The sequence below is a fragment of the Vidua chalybeata genome, chromosome 14 (assembly GCF_026979565.1).
Source record: "Vidua chalybeata isolate OUT-0048 chromosome 14, bVidCha1 merged haplotype, whole genome shotgun sequence".
In the NCBI taxonomy this organism is placed as follows: Eukaryota; Metazoa; Chordata; class Aves; order Passeriformes; family Viduidae; genus Vidua; species Vidua chalybeata.
This window is the reverse complement of record NC_071543.1, coordinates 652,095-669,767: the sequence shown is the minus strand read 5'-3', so window position 1 is coordinate 669,767 and position 17,673 is coordinate 652,095. Positions and strand designations below refer to the sequence as shown.

The window sequence follows — 17,673 nt, the reverse complement described above, 5'->3', positions numbered from 1 at the left end:
CATCAACCAGAAGTTTACAAAATTTCTATCAGTACTCCTATTCAGGGGCGGGGGGGAGACTCAGCTCCTTGTAAGTAATTTGAAACCTATGGTAATTTATCCACTCACCCTCCTTTGGGCCTAAATCCACTATACACTCTTTAGAGTTTGCTGCCCCAAACCACAAGGCACAGTTGTACCATGACATAAAGAGGGGCCTAATGATGCTCCTTGCTCTGTTCTCCATTCCTTTCCAAACAAGGAATTTCTTAGGAGCAATCCCATCAAACAAGATCAAAAGCAAAGTTGAACTCAAGGTGCTATAGTGGGCAGTACCCACTGCACCTCAGCTGCATCAGACTCACCTAAAGAGCTCCCCAAATTTACTTTTGAGGTGACTGCAGGAGGTATACAGGTCATAGAGATAGGCCAGGATACAGCGCTCTGCTGAGGAGCCATCTGAGCGGTTCATGCCATGTTTCACCACCCCACACAGACTGCAGAGAGACAAAAAAAAAAAGTGAGCTGAGCCCTCAGGCACCAAGTAGCTGCCTTTTAGGAAGGATATAGTCCATACCCCTTAGGAACCCCCAGCACACACACTGCTTCCTTACACACAGAGAGGGGGAGATGCCCTTACCCTTCAAAGACCTGAGCCATCTGGTCCTGGTTCAGGATAAGGCAGGAGTGGTAGTGCCGCAGCACAGCCACGATGCACAGGCACAAGCTGGTAGTATAGCTGCCAACAAGGTCGGAGGATTTCAACAGCAGCTCTGCCTCCACCACGCTCAGTTCATTCAGCAACTGCACCCAATGACAGAAAAACCCTTCAACAGCCACAGGGGTAAGGTATGGTCAGAAAGGGAGGAGGCACACCAAACCCACAGCCTACAGGACCTGCCAGGAAAGGCACTGCCAGGCACTTTCTGCTTAGGGATGCACCCCAGAACAGTTGGCAAAATGTCTCAGGCAGTACAAGGGGCTGTCAGGGCTTAGGTATCAGAGGGTAATTGTGATATGGCCACAGGCAGTTTTAAGCAGCTTATTGGTAGTTCTGTCCTGCATTAAGTCTCACTCTGATATCCTTTCCAGGCTAACAGCCACAATTCCATCAGCTAGGCTTCAGGAGACACCTGGTACAGGCTGCAGAAACAGCAACAGGATTTTAGCAGGATCCAGAAGGCAGCTTGAGCTGCCATGTGCCAAGGATCTTTCCAGGGGAGCAAGGTAGGCAAGGTGCCAGGGACAGACAACCCCCTTCTCACTCAGAACAAGGTCCTGCTGCAACCAGGGACAGAGATGCAATGCAAGTCCTTTGGAAACAAGCCCAAAGCCTTGGAAGAATAATCCTCAGAACAGAACATGCAAGACTATCTGCCGCAGACAACCTATTCCTAATAGCTGCAGCCCAGAAGTATCACAATGACCATTATAATCTGACCACCTCCATGGCACTGGTCAGAGCGTCCCCAGCGATGACCAGAGCAGGCCAACAACTATCACAGCACAGATCTGCTGCCTCTCAGGTGGACAAACCCCTCCCCAGGGAGCACCTGAGCATTCTGCTCTTACCTGGATGGCAAAGTCGATAAGACCACTGATATTGAGTGAATACTCCATCAAGTCAAATATGAACTGCACATGCTGCACCAGAGGCAGGTGGTATGACATTCCCAAAGCAAAGCTGGTGATCTGTTCCAAGACATTACGAGATACCTGCAAGTGCAAGACAACACAGAGTCTATCTTCCCCTCCAGAAGTCCCTCAGCAGGCTCATCTCCTTCCAGGAAGCTGCTCTCAGTAATACAAATGGATACAGTCAGGGCCCAAGAAGGACAGCAGTCTTCAAATTTTCATACCTGAGATGTCACTTGGTGCTGATCAAAGTGAGAAAGGTGCTGGAACTTTGCAAAGATATCTTCAGCTGTTGGGAATGCTTCTGGCTTGCTCTTTTTCCTCTTCTGGCCTTCCTCCCCACCTACCAAAGTTGAACACATCAGAAAACAGTATTTTTCTGCTTTCCTCACTAGAGGATTTAAACATCAGCTTCTGACAGTTCCCCAGCAAGATCAGCCCCTGTCATGAAGCACAGGCAAAAAGCCTGAGTCCTAGACCTTAAGTTGATAAGGACTATCTTTAATTAAAAAAAAAAAAAGGAATCCCTAACCTAAGAATGACAGTAGGGCAAACATCAAGTTTATCCCAAATGAAAGTACTCCTTGGAGTATCCTTCTGTCTTGATTTGGAAAGATACCTATTCTCTGATGAGAACAGGCATTCTGGACTGAAGATGCTCAGCCACAAAAGTTTATTTGTCAGAGCACTCCATATTTTAAAGCATCATCCTTTCACCACATGTTAAGTTGCCTTTCAAGCATCAGACTAAGAAAGAAAAAATGTAGCCAGATTCTCAGCTGTTGGACATCAGATGCTTTCTGTTGATTTTGACCCAGCTATCCAAATTTCCTATCCTACGCATTTAGTACATGCCTGAAGAGTAACGGAACAATACATTTAGTAAAGTCTTTGCCAAATACACATTGGCAAAGTGTTTTCTGCTTCTTGTACAAGGATCTGAATGCAAGAATAAATAGAATAAAATATAAAAAGCCAAAGGTTTGGCCAGGGTCTCACTCTGACCCTTATATGACTCAATTCTCTTCTGAAGACAAGTTAATTAAACAGACATTGCCAGCAGGAAACCAATTGTCTTACTTGCTGGTTAGTATGTTTGAAAACAGAGCACCATTCCAGACTCATTCACTAGTGCCTCTTACCAGATCTTGTAGATTGCGTAAAATCCTTTCACTGTGAGACAACAGACAAGGGAATCAGCCAACTGGAAAGATGCTCTTACTTCAAAAAGGAGTGTCTCAAGCTCTACTAACCTGTCTCTGCAGTGCTCTTTCTGTTTAAGACTTTTAGAATGTCTTTGGTTATTTTCTTGATTGTATGCCGAGCATCATCCCGTTGTTTTCCAACCCCAAAAAGAACTACCAGCCTTTGGTTACACTCATGACTGCATGACTCCTCCTGGAGAACCAAAAGAGACAACTGCATTAGCAACTACAAGGCTGAATGTTTTAATCTTGTTTCACATCTGCATCTCTGAAAGAAAAAGAAAACCTTCATCTCAGAAGCTTCTCTGGGAGTAAGCAAAGAGCCATCCAGAAAAGCAGGACTGCTCCTTAGCCAGCCACAGTAGGGAGAGACAGCAGCCTCATGACAAGGGCAGCAAGAGGGGAGCACATAGGAGCAGGTCTTGTACCTGAGGAATAGGGAAGTGTGTTGCATACTGGATGTGCCGAGGCTGGTCATATAGCGATGCTAGCATTCCTTCCACAGACTTATCCTTCAGCAGAGTCTTTGCTTCCTTTTCAGGATCTGGTTTTTCAGGGGAAGGGCTGGCTTTAGATTCACAATGCATTGGTGGAGAAAACATCTGGGGAGACATAAGAACAAGAAAATGTTGTTAGGTAACATGGTCATGCAACAGTAAAGATTGCTGAAGGAACGTACTTCTGCTCAGGCCTAAAAAGGAGGAGGAAAATGAAGGGTTGGAAAAACAGCCAGTTCTTAAGGCAAAAACCAAGATAATGTGCCAAGACACTATTCCTGTTTTTGCTTCTGGCCCGTGTTGTATATTAAGTTAAACACAAGAGGAAATAACACAGTAGAAGTAATAAATTAATGGCTTAGCATTTTGGAAACAGCCCCTTCCACAGAAGTGAGGATCCTGGGAAAGCATATAGCTTTACATCACACTTGCCTGACATGTACTTTAAAAGGTCAGAGATAGCTGGATAGACGTAGGTACTCAGGGATTTTTCAAGCACCACGAGTTAATTTTACTGCTAAGTGCTTCAAAGTGTTCTGCTACCATGAACTATGTCCACAGATATGAAGAACTGTAAACCTGAAATAGTAATGAAGGCCACACGGAAGGATGAAAGCAGACTAGTGTCTTCTCCCAGGATCAAAAAAACTTCTGCAACTGGTCACTCCCAATCTGATGCTATCATGGTCATTCATTTCCCATCCACTTCCAAGCAGCCCACTTCCTACCCTGCCCAAACACTGGGCTGGCAGTAGCCAGAGCATAAGAGGTCCCAGGAACAACTGGGACTCACTCTGCTTTGATGAACACCAAGCTACATAAATAGGTTATATGGGCCTTTTGCAATGTGAACTGCCTTCCAACCCAGCCACTTCCAGGAGATACACAAAAGCAAGGCACATGCTGCTCCTGGGTTCACTACAACACACTGACCCTACTTACTGAGTAACAGGAAATGCTGGAACGTACCGAAAAGTCTGTCTTTTCCATGTCATCAAAGAGCATGCTGGGGTTGTGGTCAATGTCCATGGGCTCTGACAGACCTGTGTCCTGGGAACAGACAGAGTAGCTTTACATCTCAGTGATGCATCAGGGAACAAGAGAATATTTGTTGACTACATTGACGTCCATGTTGGACAGTGACAGCAGTATGCCACCACACCCATGGTGCCTGGCAAGTTGGAGCCTGATACACCTCAAATATTATGGACAGGCCTCACACAGCACAGTACCTCATGATATGCTGCTCTGTATCGAGCAAGATTTTCCTATCCACCCTTCTGCAATCTGCAGGTCCTTTCCAGTCATTTAGAACATAACCTTAAATTGAAACGCTAAGGAAATAAATTGGGGGAAGGAAGACCAGGAGTCAGTGGTACATTCTCCAGCAGGCAACAGCAAGGAGGCTGCAAAACTGGTAAAACAGGCAAGCACAACACAGAGATGTACAGGAGGGCCATGGTGCTCATGCTCTCACCTCCAGCTTGATGCCACTGCTTCCTTCTGCCTCTTTCCTGTCATGTTCCTCAGCAGGGTCATCAAAGGGTGAGGGAGGGCGAGGCCCATGAGAATCCATGGCGAGATCACCCCGGGAGATGAGCGTGCACATGTAGATGTTGTGGGAGAAGACATCATGTCGGATTAGCTCACAGAACAGTAGCACCAGATTAAAGAACTCCACCTTCTCATTTTCCTTCCCAGGATCAGCTGAAAGGACAACACAGACAATCAGGGCTATCTGAGTAGTTCTGCACCACTCTAAGCAACACCAGCCTCCTAACCTAGGGCAAGGGAAAGCATTTCCTGAGATTTCCACACAGTGACTGATACACAGTTCTGAGATTACAGCAGGGACTAAAAGCAGAAACTCCAGTTTCAAAAATTAGCAATTAAGTAAGTCAAAATCTCTCCAGTGTCACAGCCCAGAGGCACTGGACTTTAGCCTAGAAGTGCTATTCCTGGGTGTACAAACAGCTGCCTGCATCGTTCAGACCTGTTATCCTATCCCCCTTAACCTGTTTGCAGAACTTCCCATCAGAGACAGAGCTCTGTCACCAGTTAAAAACCTCCCTTTAGTTCCCAGCCTGAAGTAATTCCTGATTAAACTCATTTATCCTTGGCCAATGCTCTGTTAACAGAAGTCCCTCTGTATCATCTTTCTGTCATCTGGCCCTGCAAGCTGCTTTTCCTCCCTCTCCAAGATAAGCTCCGAGTTGCAAGGAAGCCAGATAGAGAATTTAGATACACCCAATACCTACACACAAGAGAACTGCACACAAATTCAAAGTTTGCAAGAGAGGGAAAGCTAGAAACTGAGAGATCACAAGTTCTCATTTACATACTTAGCATAGGAGCTTGAGTGTCAAGGAACTGCATAAGGACATCCTGAAAGACAGGAGCACTGGCTGCTGACAGAGAGCCCGAGGAGATGGAGCCCTTCTCATCCACGACTTCAGAGTCCCCACATCTCTGCAGAAACAGAAAAAAGTACTGACTGCTGACACAGAGGAGAAACTTCCTATCCATATATCTCAAAAAAGAAATCTTCAAGAGAATTTTTCTATCTTGCTCTTATAAGCAAGCCACCACAAAAGTTTCTGTAAGCTACTGCACAGCCTCCAAGTATGTCAGCACTTCTGCACTGCAACCAGCTGTCCTCAAATGTATCCAAGAAATGGGATATGCACCATCCCACAGGCTCATTTATGACCTACATTGGGTCAGATGGCGCAAATGCCATAATTAGCAGCACCAGTGACAAGAGGCAACTGTGCTGATCAGCCTTTGTCTGTCGGTGTAATACGAGTTAGGTAATTTCTGCTCTCCTTTCCTGGTCCCAACCTTCCAGGAATAAGGACCTACCTCAGCCTCGATCTCTGCTTGACGCTTCTCCAGGAGTTTGGCCACGACCATGGCCCTGTGGCGCCCAGAGCGTTTGTAGCTGACAGCCCACTCACACAGCAAGGCCACCACTGCGTCATCGTCTGGGGAGATCTGGGGGGACAGAAGCACTGCAGTGAGAACCTGAGCCAAGCAGAAGAGGGAAGCAGATATAACAGTGGGTCTACTCCCCATAGAATAGAGCCTGAAGACTGCTACATTCCCCTCCTCCTAACAGGGAGGACAGATATCAAGCTAGAGCCCTCCTGCTTTGACTCCATTTTGCAACGCGAGGTCCACAGCCCCTGACAAATCTTCAGACTGACTGCTTCAGAAAATCATCTCTCTTCCAGCAGCACATCTATAGAGTGCTAATCACAGCACTGAGTGATTACACAACTTCTCGACACCCTCATACAAAGTATATGAACAGCCAGTCCTGCCACTCCTCTAGAGGAACCAATGCAGTAGTGGATGCACTATGGCCCTACACATCAGAAATACATCAACTCCCAGGCTAAAAGGAACCTGGACTGTGAGGTCCCAGGAATCAGCAGCCAGCCCAAAATGTGACCAGGCTAATACTGACATAACGAGTCCTTAGCACCAGTGTGGCATGCAGACTGACATCTTTCATCAGTGAATTCTCTCAAGCTTACATGTATTTGTTGGACTTTCTAGAGCACAGAACCCCCCCTATCATTTTAGTACCTCCCTAGCAGAGCTGCATGCAATCCTTTTCAATGGAGATCATGTCTCTTGGCCAAAGGCCACTACCTAGTCAGCTCTCTGCAGACACAGGACAATAACAGTGTGGTTATAAACAAGAACACAGCCAAATTCAAGACCAGGGCCCAGCAGCCAAGTCCCAGAGCACCTCATGACTGTCTTTGGTTGGACCCAGCCCAAATATCCTGTTATACAAGGAATCCAAAGAGTTGCTGAAGTCAGATCTTTCAAAGCTGTGACTGTCCAGAACTTCTAAGGTATGCAATACACGGCCAATAGTGAAACCTAGAAGAGAACAGAGGAGAAAAATGTGTATTTGGCACCTGGTACAACAGACTCTAGAGCAACACCAGATGTGTTGCCAAGGTCAGCTAAGGTCAGAAAGGCCTACATTTCATATCAAGACCAGCTCCACAAGGAAGAAAAGATGGGTTGTAGCTGTAGGTGATTCTCTTCTAAGTGGAAGAAAGGGTTTGGACCCTTTATCCAATTGCCAGATGGACCCTTCTTTAAGGGAAGTCTGTTTGCATTCCTGGTGCCCAGGTTAAGGACATGAAATTGTGAAACTTCCTAGCCTGGTCCACCCCTCAGACTGTACTGGTCTCCCACAGAGAAGGAGATGAAGTCGCGAGTGTAATCCAAAGACAATCAAAAAGGACTTCAGGACCTTGGAACTGACCATTAGAAAGGGATTCTGGAACAGAGATTGTTTTCTCTTCTATCCTTCCAGTTACAGACAACGACATTGGAAGAAACAGATGGGCCCAGTCTATTAATACATGGCTCCACGGCTGGTGTTGCTGTCAAAATAGTGTTTTTTCTGACAATGTGAGGGCCTACACAGCACTAGGCATGCTGGACTGTTCAGTGTATGAGAAACTGGTTGGACAGTCACATCCAGATGGCAGTGGCCAAAGGCTCAAAGTCCCAATGGACATCAGTGATGAGTGGTGACAGACACACAGATCAAGTGCACCCACAGCAAGTCTGTAGATGACACCAAGCCGAGTGGTTTGGTTGATAGTCCTGAAGGATGGATGACATCCACAGGGACCTGGACAAGCTCCAGCAGTGGCCCATGGGAATCTCATGAGGTTCAACAAGGCCAAGTACAAAGTGCTGTACCTGGGGCAGGGCAACCCCAGTATTGATCCGGGATGGGGGATGAACAGATTGAGAGCAGCCCTGCAGAGAAGGACTCAGGGATGCTGGGGGATGAGAGGCTGGACAGGACCCAGCCATGGGCACTCACAGTCCAGAAAGCCAAGTGTGTCCTGGACTGCAGCCAAAGCCCTGTGGGCAGCAGGGGAAAGAGGGAGGGGATTTTGCCCCTGTGCTCCGCTCTGGTCAGACCCCACCTGCCTCCAGCTCTGGGGTCCTCAGCACAGGAAGGACATGGACCTGCTGGAGCGAGTCCAGAGGAGGCCATGAAGGTGATCAGAGGCACGGAACACCTCTCCTAGGAGGAAAGGCTGGAACAGTTGGGATTGTTCAGCCTGAAAAGGATCTGTCACCTATCACACTAAGGCAGGCTTACAAGAAATCTTGAGAGAAACTTTTTACAAGGGCAGGACAAAGGGGAATGGTTTTAAACTGAGAGAGAAGAGACTCAGACTAGATGTTAAGAAGAAATTCTTCCCTGTGAGGGTGATGAAAGAGTGGCACAGGTTGCCCAGAGAGGTTGTGGATGCTCCATATTCCTGGAAGTGTTCAAGGCCAGGCTGGATTGGTCCTGAGCAACCAGATCTAGGGGAAGGTGTCCCTGCCCATGGCAGGAGAATTGAGACCACTTGATTTTTAAGGTCTCTTCCAACCCAGACCATTCCACAATTCTATAAGAAGTTTCTGTGAGCTCACTGGCTTGGGCTCACTACCCAAGGAAAGCTGTACCAGTAAGGCAGGGGTCCACCCATCTTAATACCCTGACTCTCACTGGGGCCAACAGGAGATTTTAGGAGAAAGCATGGCACACAGACAAGAGTATAGTTCCTTGGTAAATATTTTCAGCTCCTAGTAACAGAAACTCCCCCTATACCTAAAGAAATCGACCCCTGTAAGATTTTGCTCTGCAAAAAAAGAAGAGCCATATCTTACTGCTGACAGTAAATACAACCAGTAGTAAATAGGAAAAAATCAAAAAGAATAGCCAGACAGAAGTTTTGTCAGAGTAGCACATGGATCAGGGGGAAAGAAACTTTAACCTACAGCAAGTTACCTGCTGTGGTTTCTTGGCACTTGTCAAATGACCAGCGAACCTCCACAGCCTGGCCACGTTCCTTTATCTGCTGTTCAATTTCACGCAGCTTTGCCCGAACCTAGAAACAATGGACTTGTGTAAACATACAAAAGGATGCCTTAGAAGTCCTGTGAACAAAATTATTAGAAAACAAAGAGATTGACAGCAATTCTATTTAAAGTTAGATTTTGCCCATCTTCCAAGGACATCACTATCTGGCTTATAGCAGAATGAGACACTTAATTCCCAGGGATTGAGACAGTACTTCCAGATCTGCTTATCACACAACATGAAAAGAAAATTCTGAAAGAGCTAAGATACAGCTGTTATCCCAAACCACAAGAGCTCCCTTTTCTGAAGGCTGCTCACCTGCTGTGTAAAGGCTGAATTCCCCCCTGGCATGGGCAAGTTGGATGGGGCTATAGGCAGGTGGTCCAATGGAGAGCCAGTCTTTATCCTGCTATCAGTCAAGGAATAATGCCACACAAGGGCACTCGGGCAACACAAAATGATACTCTGCAACAGACAGAAAAGCCAATGTCACTGAGCAAATAAAGGCCAAAACAATTAAGTTACATTTCTACAGAACTAACCACTACTTTATCATATTGCCCAGGCACTCATTAGCCTCTATACAGCATATTTACTGTCTGGGTGGGTTGGGTTTTTTTCTTTTGTATTAAGCTCTGAAAAACCCTTTGGATCATACAAACTCACACCCCCAACGCACAATCCAACCCTCATGGTCCAGAAGCAGCATTTACATTAGTGACTTACAACTGCACGTAAAGTCTGAGAAGAAATATGAGATAACAGACCTAAATTAATTAAACCATTTTGTTTGATAATCATTAGTCTGATTATTATAGTAACAATACCATGGTATATGCATTCTCATTATTTTATGATCTTGTACACTCACATAAACACAGACAAAACTTCACTAAACAATTCCTATGATATTCCCCTACATTTTCTGGCTCACAAAGCTGTTTTAGACCCTCAAACCAAAGAATCGGTTTATCTTGAGAACATTTCAGCAAAGGTTAATTATGTACATTCTTGGAATTATGGAAATTCTTAGAAATGCACCTGTTTCCACTGAGACATACTAAAGATCAGACTATCATTTACCAATGTCAACTGTTTAAACTTTTTGTCTGAACTCCAAATCAGACAAACCTTTGAGGTAGATATGCTCATCTATTTTCCCTAAAGTAAGCTCCCCAAATACAAGACTTTTATATTAGAGACATGTTTTATCACATAGAAAATAGAAAAAAAACCCTCTAAACTTCAACAGAAAGCAAACAAGACTTAATAAGAATGCAAAGGGTTTATTTATAACCCTACATGGCTCTTTAACCCCTGCTTCTATAAAGATCCTTACTTTTAGCCAACTGTACTATAGGAATTTTCTTTTTCTCTGAGAGCTGGCTGACTGCTTCTTGATCCTGCCAGGGCTCCTTCATCTCAAGTTTCTCTCTTGAGCAGCAGATTCACAATTTTGTGCTCTCTTCCTCTCCAACTCCTGCTGTATCCTGCACTCTCTGGAACCTTCTCTGCTTTAACAAGTCTTTTCTCCCCTGGAAGAAATGATCTCCACTCCTGCATGGACCCACCTCACCTAGTCACTCTCCTCTTGAAGGAGAAAAACACAATAATGAACAAATGCACACACTGAACAGAACTTGCCTCTCCTGACACAGGACAGTAAGGACTGAACCCCACAATGTCACAACAGCACCTGTTCTTCAAACATCTATCAGTAAGGCGTTGGCAACTTTGCCCTTTTATTGCAATGTAACGTTTAATCAATCCCACCTAGCACAGCCTGCTACCACTCCTAAACCACTACATTCTTCCCTAAAGTGGGGTCTATTTCTTGTGTGTGCTGTTTGGTTGTGGGTTGTTTTATTTTTATTCTGTGGGAACTTTTTTTTTCTGATGAGGGGATGTTTGTTTTTAAGAGTTGACAAAATTACAAAGCACTTTCATTTCTGGCATAATTTCCTCTCCTGGATGAAAACCTGCTATTGATATACACATGGGAAATAACCCTTTCTTTCTTTCTCATCCCTTCTTTTATAAGGCTTTCCCAGCTATGCGAGACACCTGTGAGTAGAGCAAAAGGCTCTATTTCAACTCATTTTTCTTATGCAAGTCAGTCAAGGGCACTGCTACAGCACTGTCTCACAAAAGCTCTGTAACACATCAGCAAAGATAATAATGGTTTGATATTTCTGTACTTACTGCTGACTCAGGCTGTAATAATTTTTCTGTGATGGCACACAAATTGTCCCTGCTGACCTCGGAATCACCATTACTTAAACCTACCTGAAGGATGCAGCTGAGCCCATACACCACTGGCCGGTGCTGGGGGCACAGTAGTAAGTCGCTGAAAGGGCTGGGGGGAGGATTCCCTGCAGCTGGCTGAGGGGTGGGAGTTGAAGGAAGAGCATTCCCTGTCTGGGCAGACAGGATGTGCGGCGGGTGCCCACCGGCACCGTCCAGCTGCATAGCAAGCCTGCGGGTGCAGAAGTAGGCCAGACGTCTGGACAGGTACGCAGACTGCACAAACTCTCCAGAGTACTGCAGGGAAGATGGAAGGGGGGGCAAACATCCGTGTCACAAGGAGCACATGAGAAAACCCCGACCTTCCCAATGCACTGCACTGTGTGACACTGCCTTGAAGAGGCAGTTCCTTTTTACAGAGAGTTCCTTAGCACCACGGATCACTCACTGACTACTAAGCATCAGAAAAACCCTTGAAATGCTCTCTGGCAATGACTTAATGTATAAAAATGTACCCACACCCAGCCTACCCAGAGCTTCAAAGATTTGCCCAGAATCTGTTGCAAGAGACAGAAAGAAAGAAGGAGAGGAGAGGAGCGAAAAGAGAGGAGCGAAAAGAGAGGAGCGAAAAGAGAGAAGGAAGGAAAGAGAGAAGGAAGGAAAGAGAGAAGGAAGGAAAGAGAGAAGGAAGGAAAGAGAGAAGGAAGGAAAGAGAGAAGGAAGGAAAGAGAGAAGGAAGGAAAGAGAGAAGGAAGGAAAGAGAGAAGCAGTTTCCATGTTTCCATGTACTGGCACATAATCAGTGGAACTATCACAGCTCTGGCACGGGCAGGGATTACCAAGTCCAGTGCAGGGAAAATGGGTAAAGGAGAATAAAAACTGGAAAACTGCCGGACTAAAAAGACATCCTTCCATGAGCTAAGAAGGATGCTTATAGGGACACTCCCTGGTGTTCTTGGTGCAAAACAACTCATTATCCCCTTAGGCAATAGGAAGGGGATGGCAAAGCAGAAGTCAGCACTTTCCTAAAACAAGTTAAGAGTGTTTTTCTCACCCTTAGCAGCAAAGGAAGGAGCATTTTCAGAAATTCATCTTCTCCTGACCGTATCTTCTCAAAGCATTCGAGAACCCACGTCAGGAATTCATGCCGGTCCAACATGCCATCCTGCACACAGATAAAAGCAGAGCAAATGGATGAAAGTTGAAGTAACCTCCACTAAGGCAAGGCAGAGCAGCAGCAGCTTGCACTTGCACTCCAACAGTGGAAATAACCCTGGAGGTTTTCACAGTTGTATGCTACCCCTGTCCTATTACTGAGCTCAGAATTGCACCTAGTCCTAGTGGTCTGTTCACTAGGATAGAGAGCATCTTGCAGAAATAAATCACTTGGCATCCACTCGCCTTGCCCTCCTCTGCTCACATCGACCCAGCAGCCCCTGCCAGTCCCTCACCTGGAACATGAACATAGCCAGTTTCTCATTGTAGTCCCACTGCTTCAAAGCCTGTTCCACCTCTTGGGGCATCGGTCCTGATGGTGAACCACAGCCTTGCCCTGGGAGCTGTCTGTAGAACTCTGCAATTTTCTGCAGCTGCTCTGACAGGTACTTGGTGATGATCTGTGTCCATTCTGGAGAAAACAAGTTAGCAGTGAGCACTGTGGCGAAGATAAGCAGGAAAGAACCAGGGTGGTGCATAGGCAGAAAGCCAAAAAAAACAGAACACAGTCGGGGGAACTCTTCTAGACCACAGCAATCTGGAGCAGGCCAGGATGCAAAGGATGTTACCCAGTAATGCTTAATGAAACTGGAAACACAGACAGGGAGTAACATACCAAAATTGTCTGAGAAATGTACATATTCACTTGGGAAGTAGCTAATCAGTCATCACTAAATTTCTACTTTACAATCTTTATATGGTAAGTAAAAAACAGGTAAAGCAGCAAAGGAGCTCAGTAGAACTTAACAGGGAAAAAGTAAGACTCCCAGGAAGCATTTATGGCTGCTAAGACTTATTTTTCAGTATACTTTTACAGGTGGGCCTGCTGTTCAGACAGTTACTCACATCAGAACCTAAGGATTTAATAGCAGGAAACAAGTTTATTTGGATTTCCAGGCTACCTCTTACTAATCAAGAGCAGGTTTAGAAGGAAACAGCTGTGATGGACAAACCCAGTGCTGCACACAGAGTGCTTACCAATGAAGGGATCAATGACATGACGCTTTTTCACCTTTGTTTCCGTGATGGCAGCATAATAGGCACAAGTCATTTTGATGAGCCATGCTGCTCTCATTACTGGAACAGTGTATTTTGCCAAATAACCAAAGACCTCTTCCTTCTTGCTAAAGATGGGCACCTGTAATAAAATAGAGAGGGAAAACTGAACCAAGCACTGCCAAAATTCACTTGTGGTCAGAAAGCAACAGTTGCATTTCAGTACAAACAGAAACAAATCAAATTGAAAGAACACAAAAAACGTAATTACAACACTGTAAATCCATGCCCTGAATCCTGCAAACATCTTGGAGGTTATCCTCCAGAGAGCACATAAAGAGCTATGAAAGATACAGACTCAGGACAGAGTATCTGCCATGCAAAGTGAAGATAGGACTCTTCGCTTTGTATATGAAACCAAGGGGTTACAGAAGTCTCAAAATATCATGAATATTCAACAGAAGACTGCGAGAATCCGGGAACTGAGTACCTAGTAGGAAGGAATTCATTAATCCAAGATTCAAAATTCAAGATATAACATAGGAGGATACCAGTGAAATCATGAGACTGCAGGACTATAAACCAGAAAGCAATAACACATCATAGGGAAAAGTGCAGCTGTGGGGCTCATTTCCACACAACACTCTGGAGAGCAAAAGTATGTGTGTTTTCACAGAGGAATGAAAAAAATTCACAAAAAACAGGTCCATTTGGCAGGTACCTTCAAGTCCCTGAATTACTGATGTTCATTTACCTGCTACGTTTCCTACATTCTTCCCAGTTACTCTCTGATGCCTGAAAGTCAGACTACTTGGCTACTGACAGTTGGTCTTTCACATCTAAGTTCATGAAAAGGGATGGAGCTCATAGCAGGAAAACAGGGGAAAACCATGAAAGGTTCAAGCTTTCACCATGACCTCAGGAAACTGATAGTCAAAACACAAAGAAGGACTAAGTTTATGAAGAGTCAGATTCTGGGAAAATCTGATTACTTTATTTTCCCCCCAGGACTGACTCAGACCATTTTGCAACTAGGAGTTATGTTTTTTTCCACAGTGCATGCCAGATTAACAAGCACCTTGTTTGTAGGCTTCCACTGAGAGAGAGCTATCTCCATTGCTACCATGCCTGATGTCCCAGACTGAAAGGCAAGATGTTTCCATTTGCCATCTGTGTGGCAGTTGTCTTCTGGTAAGTGGGCAGTTTTCCTTATCTCTTGCACAGCCCATCCTCTCTCAGGGGAGACATCTGCTGATAATGGGCTATTGAATGTCACTGCAGGACTGATAAGAACTGGAACATCCCACTGGGAGATGCTCTGCCCAGAGGGAGGAGCCAAGCATTCCTACCTGGGTATAATCTTGAGTTTCTGGAACACCAGCACGGCTTTTCCTGCACTGTATTTCCCAGAGGAACAGCTGCCTCTTCCACTGGGTCTTCAAAGGAAGATTACACCCTTTCCTAGAGGATCACTGCTCCAACAGAAGCACACCTGACACTCCAGGAGGACTGCAGCCACAATTCCCATTGGACTGCCACCAACACCCTGACTAACAGGGTGTCAGGCTGTATTCTGACTCTGTCAGTGTTGTTTTGGTTCACTGCATTGTTTATTTTATTTTTTTATTTTCTTCCTTAATAAAGAACTGTTATTCCTGCTCCCATATTTTTACCTGAGAACCCCCCCTTAATTTCAAATTTATAACAATTTGGAGGGAGGGAGGTCTACATTTTTTCCATTTCAGAGGAGGCTCCTGCCTTCCTTAGCAGACGCCTGTCTTTCCAAACCTAGGCACCTGATAAAATGTCATACTCTACAGAATTCACAGCTATAAGGTAAATATCTACCCCTAGACTCCAGGGCATAGAAATACTGTAGCCTGGCCAAGACTGAGTGATAGCACATGTACCCTCCTCTGCTGAAAAGCAGAAACACCTCACTTCCCAAGTCTGGGAAGTCATTTAGGTGATTTTATTTGCAGTAATTCTCACTATGACTTTTGAGAACTTGAGAAACCCTCCACAACAGAAATGTCCTAATCTAAACAACAGACCAAAGGCAACAGTGGCAGCTCTTCTGAAAACAATGGAACCTTAAAATAAATCAGTGATGTCCTACAAGCCAAAAGGTAAAGCTGAACACACTTTAAAATAACAGCCAGGAGAGCAGATCTCAAAGTGTGCATGACTATAGTCATCCTACATCCTACACTTCCACTACAAATCCTACATCCACTCTTCAAGCTGAAAACTTCACAAGATGTATAGACAAGGAACTTCTCCAAACAGTAAAGACCTTCAGAAAACCTCCAGAAACAAGCACAGATTAAATTCTCTGCCCTGCTAGGCTGCCTCTCCTGTAACATACCTTCTTAGCAAGATGAGTAAGAGGCTTAGTTCCAGCCAGATCTGTGAACCAGTTGTTTATGGCACTCTGAGAACGTGCTGTTACCAGCCAAAAGTTATCCTTCTGATTGACCTGGGGTTTCCGTCTCCCCGTGTCAGGCAGGGTGTTGCACCGTAGCTTTTCTGCAATGATACTGCTAAAATTTGAGCTGATCTGGAGGAGAAGGAAAAAAAAAAAAGGATTTATTACATTTCCGAGGTCAAAAACCAGATCAGTGTACTTAAAATACCATTTATCATTCCTACCAGGAGTCTCACCATTAACAGCTTTTGAAACACAAAGTAACTGCCAATAACTCCTTTGCTATACTTGCAGAGATGAATGTGTCTAGACAACTCATCCAATAAGCAAGCAGGGACTCAAGTTGAGATGGACACAACTCTTTAAAAATATTTGTCAAAACAGACAGAAGGCTCGTCCTACAGAAGTCAGCCAAGGAAAACAAATATCCTGTGCTTATTGACTGCCTTCCAATCCAGGTCATTACTAGTTGTTTTGTCAGGAAGTCAACATCTTGATTTCAGAGACTGGAAAAATGGAGTTGAAGTCTATTATATAACTCCCATTTTTAAATTTCCAGATGTTTCATGAAACCGTACTTTCCTTTTACCACGGCCATCATGGAACCAAACCAATAAGAAGTTTCTCTCTCCTACTATCAAGCCTTGTGCCTTAATTGCGGAATTCAAGGAGTCCTAGATGCTGGTTTAATGAAGACTGCAGACACAGACCTGCCCCTAAGATGCACTGAGCCAGACAAGAACCCGCTCTTTCAGAGGTGGAACACAGTTCTAAATGAATGCAGGCCTTGGATTCTACAGAAACGGAGGGTGAAGTCTTAAAAACACTGATACAAAAGGCAAAGATCGCCTAGTTCTTGACACAGGGAAGGAACGAGACCCAGGACTGTCCAGGATCCAGCCACCTGCCCTGCCAAACCTGCCCTCGACCGTCGGGACGTCCCTCACCTTCGCCGGGTTGAAATTGACATTTTTGGCACTGCCGTGCTCATCCCCAGAGACCGCCGGTTGGTTGTTGAAGCCTTGCTTGACATTCAGCGCAGTCAGCTCATCCTGCGGGGGAAGGCCGGTCAGCAGGGCCCGGCACGGCCTCTCCGCGCCCGTCGCCGCAGCTTCTGTCCGCACCGCGGGGGCTGAACCAGGCGAGGCCCGGCTGCTCCCCCGACCGCCCCCAGCCCTCGCTACCAGGCACCGCCCAGGCCGCTGCTGGGACACGGAGACCGCGGCTCCCCCGGCCCGGCCAGCGCCCCCCAGCCCCGGGGTCCCGGCGGGACGTCGCTCCCGGCCCTCGCGCCGCTAACCCGGCGCTTTCTCAGGTCCGGTCCCGGCACAGCGGTCCCGCAGCCCGGGTCCCCCCCCACAACACGCCCGGCCCGCGCACCTCCTTCTGCTTGGGGTCCTGCGGGTACACGTCAGGCGGGCCGAGGCGCGGGCGCTTGAGCGGGCGGTGCTCGTAGCTGAGGACGCCGAAGGCCGCCATGGCGGGCCGGCCGGGCGGGGGCGGCCGGGCCACAACAAGGGCCGCCGGGGCCGCCCGCGCCTGCGCGCTGCGCGCTGCGCCGGGGCAGGTGGGCGCCGC

At 46.2% G+C, this 17,673-nt stretch overlaps 1 protein-coding gene across 5 annotated transcripts in view; it reads right to left on the bottom strand.

The window, feature by feature from the left end:
- MED12 (mediator complex subunit 12) overlaps positions 1 to 17,608 on the bottom strand; it is a 35,606-nt gene extending 17,998 nt beyond the window's left edge. For all 5 annotated transcript variants that reach the window (XM_053955460.1, XM_053955461.1, XM_053955462.1 and 2 more), the window contains exons 1-20: positions 17,476 to 17,608; positions 17,043 to 17,147; positions 16,036 to 16,227; positions 13,650 to 13,809; positions 12,908 to 13,083; positions 12,511 to 12,621; positions 11,499 to 11,753; positions 9,531 to 9,677; positions 9,141 to 9,240; positions 7,074 to 7,210; positions 6,179 to 6,310; positions 5,659 to 5,785; positions 4,794 to 5,023; positions 4,286 to 4,366; positions 3,248 to 3,421; positions 2,868 to 3,012; positions 1,839 to 1,957; positions 1,552 to 1,695; positions 620 to 783; positions 345 to 476 (exon numbers count right to left, since the gene is read on the bottom strand). In XM_053955460.1, coding sequence (XP_053811435.1) covers positions 345 to 476; positions 620 to 783; positions 1,552 to 1,695; positions 1,839 to 1,957; positions 2,868 to 3,012; positions 3,248 to 3,421; positions 4,286 to 4,366; positions 4,794 to 5,023; positions 5,659 to 5,785; positions 6,179 to 6,310; positions 7,074 to 7,210; positions 9,141 to 9,240; positions 9,531 to 9,677; positions 11,499 to 11,753; positions 12,511 to 12,621; positions 12,908 to 13,083; positions 13,650 to 13,809; positions 16,036 to 16,227; positions 17,043 to 17,147; positions 17,476 to 17,574 — 2,930 coding nt within the window. In that variant the 5' untranslated portion in view covers positions 17,575 to 17,608. The remainder of the gene's footprint in view (positions 1 to 344; positions 477 to 619; positions 784 to 1,551; positions 1,696 to 1,838; positions 1,958 to 2,867; positions 3,013 to 3,247; positions 3,422 to 4,285; positions 4,367 to 4,793; positions 5,024 to 5,658; positions 5,786 to 6,178; positions 6,311 to 7,073; positions 7,211 to 9,140; positions 9,241 to 9,530; positions 9,678 to 11,498; positions 11,754 to 12,510; positions 12,622 to 12,907; positions 13,084 to 13,649; positions 13,810 to 16,035; positions 16,228 to 17,042; positions 17,148 to 17,475) is intronic.
- Between the last annotated feature and the right edge of the window lie 65 nt (positions 17,609 to 17,673).